Raw genomic sequence first — 10,413 nt, 5'->3', positions numbered from 1 at the left:
ATCAACTCGGTCCTTAACTGCGACAAGATGGACATCTCCCAACCTTGCTCAACCACACCGGTATGAGCACACATTTTGGCAATTCACACAGAAATGCCATCCATCTCATCTAAGCACATCTTTCTTTTAGTTTTCAAAAATTTCACATTTTCCCTTCCTGCACACTCACACATTTTCCTTTTATAAAACAAGTTGTACCATGTTTGATGTGTTGTAATTTAAGCACAAGTTTCTAAGCATTCTAGCAGCGATTAACATCCAAATAGAATAAATCATATTTAGACATTAATCTAGGTGGTCGAGGAATGGTTATAACAAATCAAGGGGTGGCTATCCAACCATGTTTTCAGCAGTCCAAGCATATGCAATTTTGTAAAATAGGCCAATAGGTTGTGTTTATAAAACTGGATCGAAATATGCATCAAAGGGTGAGATTGAACTTGCCGTCTTCAAAGCCTACTGGAGCTCCTGCTCGCGGTATGTGTCTTCAGGCTCTGGCTCGCGGTACTGCTCGTCAAACTCCTCGACAGGTTCTCCCTCGTTCACACCGGCATCTACGACACACACAAACAAGCACACAATAAAGAAAAAGAAATAAAGGTTTTACCATTGAGCTCGAATCAGAAGAAATTAAGATATGAAGATAGGAAGAATATTTTCAGGAGATTTTATAATGACACGGCTGAAATAATATTGGAAATGGCGTGGTCGAATTTCGAGACAATTGGAGGATTTTTGGCACATGAGATGATAGGGGGTGTTTAGGGCTAAACCGGGGTTTGAGGAGAGACGAAAATAGGATGAATGGATAGTATGTGATTTTATAGAAATTTAGAAAAAAGAATCATTTGAATCGGAACTTGGATGGGTGAGATATTATGGTAACAAGGTTGGATGGTTGATTAATTCCGAAAATAAAAATTAATATTGGTTAAGTGCATGACATGACGTGCTCATGGCCCATCTTAGTGTGTGGCTGTGTGGGTAGTGCATCTTGGCTGGACTTTGATTTGTTTGAGTGGGCTGGGATTGACTAAACAAGATAGAAGTGGAAAAAGGGTCATGGGACTGAAAGCGCAGGCGTCGACAGCAGCGCCGCAGTTCCCACGATGGCAGGTCGCCGGAGCTTCGCCGGAAACGAGCTGCGGTCAACCGTTCTCAAATCCGAGGGCACGGGGAGAGAGAGGAAGGTAGAGGGGTTCCGTTCCGGTGACTCTGGCCATGGGAGAGGGGCTGGAAGATGGTCCGCCCCGAGCAGCCACAGCCGCGGCCATGGGAGCTCGTGGTGTGGGGGGGGGGGTTCTGCTTGGGCAAGGAGTGGGACTGGCGCGAGTTGGGGCAGGTAGAGGAAGGCGTGGGGGTGCTCACCGTCGAGGCAATTGGATCACGGTGTCCTGGCCGGGGAGATCGACCAACAGTCTGTTCCTAGGGAAGAACAGAGCAAGAACGAAATTGGGGCTATAGAGGAGGCGAGAGGCGGCGAGTGGAGTTGTGGAGGTGAAGGGCTGCGCGAAGGGCCTATTTATAGGCCGGCGAGGGCGGGGCTGTGCCAACGCTCCCCTGCTCGCCATCAATGGCGACGCTGTGGCCGTGCGGCCATTTGCGGTCGTCGCTAAGCAGCGCGAGCATCGAGGGCGAGCAAGGGGACACGGCCACGCAGGGGGTGGGCGGCGCAAGTGGCCGGCGGTGGTGCCGTGACGGATGACGGGCGGCGCGGCGAGCATCCGGGGTGCTCGTGGAGTGCATGCCCCGCGTGCTGCGCGTGGGCGAATAGGGAGCCGGGAGGAAGAAAAGAGGAGGGAGGAGAAGGGAAAAGAAAAGGAGAAAAGGAAAAGGAAAAGAAAAAGGAGAGAAGGAAAGAAAAGGAGAAAATGGAGGAAAAGAAAAAGAAAAGAAAGGGGGGCGGCTGGATTCGCGGCGACGGTCGTGAGTCGGGCGTGGCGTCGACGAGAAGCCGAGCGCATGCCGGCGACTAGATCGAAAAGAAAGAGGAGAACAGGAAAATTAGACGATGATTGATTTCGGTGTCGGGACGGAGATTTGATTTTTTGGTGTTGGAACGGAAATTGAGTTTTGGTGTCAGGACAGCGAATCACCGCAAAATATTTGAGCTCAGCGATGAAATTTTTTTTTGAAAAAAACATTTCTTGCGAGTAATTTATTTGGGTGAATTTTCGGGATGTTACAGAACGATGTTGTCGAAGAAGACATGCACCACCGAGATCGCCGTGTACTGGTGGCCGAGGGCGATGAAGTGCGCATACTTGGAGAAACGGTCGACGACGGTGAAGATCACGGACTTACCACCCACGCGCGGAAACCCCTCGATGAAGTCCATGGCAATGTCCGCCCAGACTGAACTTGGCACCTCCGCTGGCACACCGTGCACCCCTTGATGTAGTCGCGCACCAGACGCAGCGTGTGTGGGTTGTAGAAGGACGCGCGAAGACAATGAAGTGTCTTACCCCCTCGAGGCCGGTGCCGTGGGCTGTGGCCAGAGCGTGGACAACGTCGGTCGTCGGAACGGAGACGCAGCCGTCGTGGAGCACCAAGCCGTCGATGATTGTCCAGGCCGCGGTGGCCGCACCTTGTGCAATCTGCTGCTTGGCGGCGACGATCTCCGGCAGGTGTTCCACCTCGCGGCGAAACTCGTCGAAGTTGTGGAAGGCCGGGGAAGAGACAGCGCAGGCCGCAACGATGTCCTCATCACGCCGCGACAGAGCATCCACCACCATGTTGTTCTTTCCTGGATTGTACTCAACGCCAAAATCATACCCAAAAAGCTTGCTTACCCAGGTATGCTGAGGGATTGTTGATAGGCGCTGATCCAGTAAGTACTTTTGGGAGTAGAACGGGCGTGCCCACAAGTATGGTCGCCAGTGTTTCAGCGCCTTGACCAGGCCAATGAGTTTGCGTTTGTACGCCGCGAGTTTCGCATGCTGAGGCGCGACAGGCTGGCTGTAGAATGCAATGGGGCCGCTGTCTTGATGCAACACTGCACCAAAGCCAGAGGCCGAAGCATCACAGTTGACGTCGAAGCGGTGGTCGAAGTCAGGCAACTAAAGTGCCGGCCACGTGGTTAGCGCGTGCTTGAGCGCGTGGAAAGCTGCGTTCACCTCCGGCGACCAATGGAAGGCCTCCTTCTTGAGGAGCTGTCTGAGGGGCTGCGCCACGATGCCGTAGTCCCGCACGAACTTGCAGTAGTAGCCGATGAGCCCGAGGAAGCCCCGCAATGTGCGCACCATCATGGGGGTTGGCCAGGCCACGACCGCCTCGACCTTTGCTGGATCCATGGTGACACCATCACCCGAGATGATGTGGCCAAGGTAGTGGACTGCCTGCTCGCCTAATGTGCACTTGTTCTGCTTGATGCCGAGGTGGTGCGCACGCAACACCTGGAACACTGCTTGCACGTGCTGAAGATGTTCAGTCCATGTCGCGCTATAGATGAGGATGTTGTCGAAGAAGACGAGGACGAAGCGGCGTAGGAAGTCGCGCAAGACGCCGTTAATCATGGCCTGGAACGTGGATGGCGCATTGGTGAGCCCGAATGCCATCACCACGAACTCGAAGTGGCCATGGTGCGTGCGGAACGCCGTCTTGGCGATATCGTCGGGGTGCGCATGAGCACTTGGTGCTAGCCGCTATGCAGGTCGAGCTTGGTGAAGAAGCGAGCTCCTCGGAGTTTGTCGAGGAGCTCGTCGATGACCAGGATCGGAAAGTTGTTCTTGACGGTCTTGACGATCTCATCCTTGAGCAGTTGCGGGTAGCGATATGGACGCACTGCAACTAGAGGTGTGCCTGGAAGCAAGTGAATGCGGTGATCGAAGCACGGGCCGGTGGCAAACCTTGTGGGATCTCGAAGATGTCGGCGGATTCAGGGAGCAGTAGTTGGATCAGGTTGCCGGGGACAACGGCGCAGATGTGGGCGCCGGTGGATGAGTCGAAACCGAGCCAATGCATGCAGTGGTCCACGCGCCAGAACGACATAGTCGCTCGAAGTCCCAGATTATTGGCCCCAGGGTGCGCAGCCAGTGGCAACCCAAGACCATCTCATGTCCTCCAAGAGCGATGACGAAGAAGTCGATGGAGAAGCGCTCGTTGCCGATGAGGACTGGAACGGCAAGGCAGACGCTGGTGCAGGCAACGTGGTCGCCGTTCGTGACGCTTACAGACATGCCGGGTCGCGGGGTCGGGACGAGGCCGACACGGCGTGCCGTCTCTTCTATGATGAAGCAGTGCGTGGAGCCGGAATCCACGAGCGCGCGTAGCTCGCTGGAGGCCAGTACAATGCTAAGCTGCATCATCTTGCCAATGGAGATGCCGGTGATGGCGTTGGCCAAGATCTGTAAATCGTCATTGTCGGCGTCGTCGACCTCTAGTAAGTAGATGCCGCGCATGGTGCACTCCTTGAGGTGCTTGCGCGTGAATTTGGCGGGGCAATTGAAGCAGAGTCCTTCTTCCCGCCGTCGTGCCATCTCCTCGGGCGTCAGCCGCGAGTAGCGCACGACGGTGCTGTTGGTGGCACAGGGGCCTGGGTGGTTGCCGGCGGGGGCGCGGCGAAGCGCTGTGTCGAGGATGGCGGCGGCACGGCGCGAACGGCCCCGTGCGGTTCGACACGCACGTGGCGGCCGACGGCTTGTCGGTGATGGCAAGCCGGCGTTCAAACGCCTGAGCGAGTCCCATGGCGTCCTCCAAGGAAGAGGGGCGCTGCAGCTCGACGTTGAGGCGGAGGGGGTTGCTGAGGCCGGCCGCGAAGATCGCGATCTGGTGCGGCTCCGAGACATCGGCGCACCGGGCAAGGAATGTGAGGAACTCCTCCTGGTAGTCGGCCACCGAGCTGGTGCACTTGATGTTGATGAGCTCGCCCAACGGGTTGCTGTGCGTCGGCGGCCCGAAGCAGAGGTTGACGAGCTCGACGAAGCGTGGCCAGGTGGGCACGCCCTGGTTGCACTCCAAGCGGTAGTTGGTAGGTGGCGAGCCAGACCGTGTGTAGTAGCGCAGTTCTCATAGTTGCTGTGTTCCTGATGGAAAAAAGATTCAGTTCACGAATTAATTAGAGGGCTTGAACTCATACTAAAAGAATCAGTGCCTTGTTTGGTTTATTGTGGTAATGAACAGTGATTTGTGCTAATCTCAATGCATGGAGTACTAAACAAAGTTTATTTGCAAAACCTTTTCGAAGATGGGTGTAACTTTTCGCGACGAATCTAATGATAGTAATTAATCATTGATTGGCTACCGTGATGCTACAATAATCATCCTCAAATCATCCGGTCAAAGGCTTCATTAGATTCGTCATGTAAAGTACCGCAGGGTTGTGGAATTAATTTTGCAAACTGTCTTTATTTAATACCTCTAATTAATTATCAAAGTTGCTACAGTTTCTAGCGTAGCACAAATCAAACAGGACCAGAAGAATTAATTAGAGGGCTCAAACTGATACTGAAACTAGACACATGTGATCCTCGAAATTAATCATTTGCAGGCTTATAGTACCATAGTGAGATGCAATGTCCTGAACCTTTTCAGGACAGTGAAGATGAACCAAAACATTTAGAAGCAACGCATTATATAAAAAGGGAAAATACTTGCAACAACAACCAACATTATTATATCAGTGCTCTCAAATACATCACCATGTCATCCATGATAGGTTAAGGGCCCATGATAGCAAATAAGTAAAATAGTAAATATTCAGGCACACCTTAAACCATGTGGAAATATTGCACGCATATGTAAAAAAAAGTAGCATCTAAAAATCGCAACCCGTATCATCTGCTGTGGCCCCTCAGTTGGCTTCTTCAGAAACAACTTAACATTAGCAGTTAGCAGCTGCAGTTGAACCAATGCTGGTTCTTTAGGGAATGTTTCCAAGAAGCTCTCAAGAAGTTCATCAGCATTGTCAATTCATTCAACATATTCTCCAATTATCCAAATCTTTGATGCCTAAAGAATTTATGACACCTCAGTGAGCAAAAATAAAATAAGTTTTCCTAACAAAAAATATATACATTCACAGTAGGCACGAATGGGATAGTTTGAGTTGGTTTCTCGCCAAATAGATTCAAGGATAACTCGATTTGATACTAAGTACGAGAAGGTGCTTAGAACACATACGGGATCAGATAAGGCTAGGGCTAAATAATTAGTGCTTCCCGCATCAGATAAGAAATCTTGTGTCAATGGCCCCGGTTGATTTACCGAGGGGCATGAGCCCGACGAGGAGGGCCTAACAATATCCGCTTGGCCGGGGCCACTCGCACATACACCCTAGCAGATGTTCCTCGACGCTGAGGACATCCCTTAAGCGCGACCGATTTTCTAGCATTTCGTATTGGCTGTCTTGCATTTCTAATAAGTTGTTTAACCGTTGGCTTTCTCATATTGAGAAATTCTGTCTAGTGGCATTCGATCACAGAAGCCGTTGACAGCAGCATAAATCACAACAGTTTGTTTTTCAATTGGGGGAATTTCACTTGTCAGGACTCAAGCTACTGCGGTTACCGGGGAAGCAAATCAGGGACTGCATGAAAAAATCAATATCCCCGATAAGAAAGGACGACCTGCAGAAGGAAAGTCAGTCTCACGGTGCCCGTTTTTCCAATTATGAAGCATGGCTAAGCGATCCCCCCTATAATTCACGTAATCGCTAGGGGGATAGCGTCAGGAGGGGACATGAACAAAGGACGGCGACAGTATAGCACCAAAATGAAGTTCCCGATCATCCTTCAGGTTGTGAGTACCTTCCCACAGTATTCGATAGCATTCGTGCACCTAGCATTTGTGAAGAATTGTCTACCAGCTCCTGCCTTCTTGTCCTTTGCGCTCAAGTCTATGGCCAGTACTGCCCGATTTGATTCTTTTTTTTCTTTTTTTTAGCCCTACCTACATCTCATTCTTACGAGAAAGAGAGGGGGGATTTCCCTTTCTTTTTCAATTGTCAATTTGGATAGGAAAGGGCGCAGCATCCGCATTGATCACCCCGTTAAAGTACCAACCTATCTATATATAGATCTAAATTCCCAAATCGAATCAATTTAAATTAATAAAAGAATAAGGAAACGCTACCTCATCCCTATTGGTAGCCGTTTGGGCCACTGCCGACAAAACAAAACCTACTCAAAGGAATTGACAGGGGGCCGCACAAGCAGTGGCGGAGCCAGGGGGTGCTGGGGGTGCTCCAGCCCCCCTACTCCCATAGAACCCATGGAGCCCCCCAACATTTTTCAAGCATGATTGAAGAAGAGGAAGAAGAAAGGAAGAGGAAGAAGAAGAAAAAGGAAAGAGGGAGGAAGAAGAAAGGAAAATGAGCCTCCCCTCAATTTGAATCCCAGCTCCGCCACTGCGCACAAGCAGCGGAGCATTTGGTTTAATTCGATGCAAAGCGAAGAACCTTACCAGGGCTTGACATGCCGCGAATCCCGGCCGTGAGCGCAGTGGGAACGGGCTTCCCAAAAAGCGAGCCCCGGCCCGGGTCAGCATAGAATGTGGGGGGGGGGGGGGGGGGGGGGGACGGCCAAGAAGATCAAGTCCTAGGCAAGCAGACCAAATTTTCACAGCTGGTACGGTAACAATGAAAATGGCTCCTTCTTTAGTGAGATTATATGAGCACATAAATTAATAAGATTTGCATTGACTAAGACCTTGGCCTCTGGTTCATCTAAAGTGTCCAGACTTTGACAAAGTGTCGCGATGATGCACTCATACCTGTAAATATTCAGAAAGAGAAACATTATTATTACACACCGTTTATTGTGCAAAACAAAAATGGTAGCTCTGATAGTTTGATCGTTCCAAAGATATATAACATAAATCAACAAAATGAGTTGAGAAAAGATATTGACAGTGAAATAACTTGATATCGATTAGGCACAACTGCCACATAGCAAAAATTGTTTAACCATATATACAGAAACATGCTCAGAGACATACTCTGCAGCCACCGTCGCCGGGGATGGCGTCGCAAGGGCGCAGCGCATGAGGAGATGAGGGCGATCTGCAGGAGGAGCTGAGGGCGGCGCGGATGGACGCAGGGCGCCGTCGAGTAGCTGAGGGGCGGTGTCGGGGCGGAGCGGCGCTGCGCGTCGGGCGGGCCGGCGCCGCACGTTGGGGCGAGGCCCTTAGCTGGCGCTCCAGAGGCCACGCATCGCAGCAGAGCGGCGGGGCCCAGAGCCGGCACCCCACGTTGGGGCGGGGCCCTTAGCTGGCACTCCAGGGCCACGCATCGCAGCGTAGCGGCAGGGCCCGTGCCGGCACCGGCCGTGCATCACAGCGGGCTCGAGGGCCGCGCGTCGGGGCGGAGCGGTGGTGCGTCGGGTCGAGGGCCCCGAGCGAGCACCCAAGGGCCGCGAGTTGGGTCAGAGGGCGTTGGGGGCAGGCGGCGGCGGGGGGAGGCGCATCGTGAGGGAGGAGGTGGCGTGATTGACGGGCGGGACTACAGGTGCGTACACGGGCGGATAGAGAAAAAATGTGGTGAAAAAAGTAGCGTCAGACCAGCGGAATTATTCTTCTTGGTCTAGTTTTTTTTGTCTGCTAAGCATTGTCAAACTATTTCACCTTACTTGTGGGCCGCCGGAAAGTGTTTTGTGAGAGGGGAGGATAGGTTAATCTTGATGAGAATTATATCCAATTCTTTCGTCCTTTATAGTATAGATAGATTGATTCTTTTTGGGCTAGATATCCCAGGTGTTCATGTGCGCTCTGCAGCTGGCCGAGCGCACTGTCGTAGCGGCTGCAGTCTGCAACCGCAGCCACAGAGGGGCTGTGCAGGTGCGTAGAGGCCGATCGAGGTGATGCGGATCGCGGCCAAGGCGCGCTGGACGGCCCCGTGGCGAGGCTGGATGGCGTTGTCTCCAACCGAGCTCGGCTACCGTGATTCGCGATTTGCAGATGTACGAAGCCGCTGACGAGCAGAGAAATGATAGACACGGCGAATAGGAATATCACGGTGGAATTAACAGCAATGAACGGTGATGGTATAGAAGGGATGGAAAATAAAAATATCGACACGTAATTTCGGATGGTATACGAGGATAGGTATAGATTCTGATGGTATGAGAGGAATATTCTCATTATAATTGAAAAGTATACTAGGAAACCTTTTTGTACCAAGGACATACTGGATGGACACCGTTCATTTCTCTGGAAATTATGTTCCTTCATGATATATAACAAATAATGTATTACCGGTAAATAAAGAAACAATTCTTGATTTTTAGATAATACTGCTCAAGGAAACAAACCAACAAAAGGAATCTTACTGGAGGAATCTTACCGGTGGTTTTAGAGGATATAAGAAATTGATAGCTGTGTCATCTTCATCTTCAATAGGTTGCAATGGCATGTAATCTGCAGCGATGGTAAAAAAAGGTTTCTAAGCATATGAGGTTACCCAGAAAAAAAACATGAAAACCATATAATGCCATACATTATTAAACCAAACAACTTAATGAACTAGTAGAACAGTTCGACAATATGTGCGAGCATTCGAGAACACATGTGCCACATAAGGGTTCAATGGGAATGTTTTAACTTCAAATGATTAATGACAATGCCATGCCACCACAATACTTATGCTTGCTGCCCAGGTGGCTGCCTCACTAGGTGGTCATCATTACGCACTAGGTGCCACCTCACCGTATGTGTGACAGAACTGCCAAGTTAAACGTCTTAATTAAGTGTAACCGCCATCATTTGAACGCCTCAGGCGCATTAGCTTAATTAAGTGTAACCTGACAGTCTGTTTCCAACCCACAGGCCGATCGAAACACACCAGAAGTCTCGCGCGACGGCGAGCACAGACGGTACCAGCATAATATCACAAAAATAGATAATAACATAAATATTTACAAAACAGCTTTAAATTTAGAATTTACATAAAATAAATAACAGCAGCGGAAGAGAATAGGACCTGAGAGAAGGAAATTTGATTGAGAACCAATAAAACAAAACGATAACTATGAACACGTGAGGACGTCACATCGAACCCACTGATGCGAATCCTGGTAAGCTTCTATACCTAAAACAGGGTAAACAACAAACCCTGAGTATACTAATACTCAGCAAGACTTACCCGACTTTTGGGTATACTTAGCCCACATATCTAGACATGCAAAGTTTTCTGGCTGGTGGATTTATTTGCAGAAAAGCATCTAAGGGTGGATCCTTACTTTCAATATTTTAGCTCACATTCTATATAAATTAATATCCTCTAGGCATTTGCAGAATCCTTTCTAAAACAAACATAATAGAATATCAATTAGTAATCTCAACATTTCCTTCAACATATACATTAATATTCCATCTCATTACTACGATGCGGTGCTACGATCAAGGTGCTCATATCCGAGAGCGACTGACGGCGAATCGATCCGATTTAACCTTGCAAGGTGGACCTAACCAACACGGCAC

General features: G+C 50.1%; 1 protein-coding gene and 1 long non-coding RNA gene across 2 annotated transcripts; both read right to left on the bottom strand.

The window, feature by feature from the left end:
* Nucleotides 1-3,059: 3,059 nt before the first annotated feature.
* Nucleotides 3,060-3,557, bottom strand: LOC120640024 (uncharacterized mitochondrial protein AtMg00860-like). Its single transcript, XM_039915926.1, has one exon. It carries the CDS (start codon nucleotides 3,555-3,557, stop codon nucleotides 3,060-3,062), a length of 498 nt encoding a protein of 165 aa, XP_039771860.1.
* Nucleotides 3,558-5,577: 2,020 nt separating this feature from the next.
* On the bottom strand, nucleotides 5,578-8,170 carry LOC120642956. Its single transcript, XR_005662809.1, has 3 exons — nucleotides 7,936-8,170; nucleotides 7,647-7,710; nucleotides 5,578-5,949 (listed from the first exon to the last, which is right to left on the bottom strand). It is a non-coding gene; the product is annotated as an uncharacterized LOC120642956 (long non-coding RNA).
* Nucleotides 8,171-10,413: the final 2,243 nt, after the last annotated feature.

The sequence above is a fragment of the Panicum virgatum genome, chromosome 7K (assembly GCF_016808335.1).
Source record: "Panicum virgatum strain AP13 chromosome 7K, P.virgatum_v5, whole genome shotgun sequence".
Taxonomy (NCBI): Eukaryota; Viridiplantae; Streptophyta; class Magnoliopsida; order Poales; family Poaceae; genus Panicum; species Panicum virgatum.
Note: the sequence above shows the minus strand (reverse complement) of the source record. Positions and strands in the feature narration are given on the sequence as shown.

Bases quoted from the DNA above. Each gene is read 5' to 3' on its own strand.
- LOC120640024 (XM_039915926.1), bottom strand. From the start codon at position 3,557: ATGGCATTCGGGCTCACCAATGCGCCATCCACGTTCCAGGCCATGATT.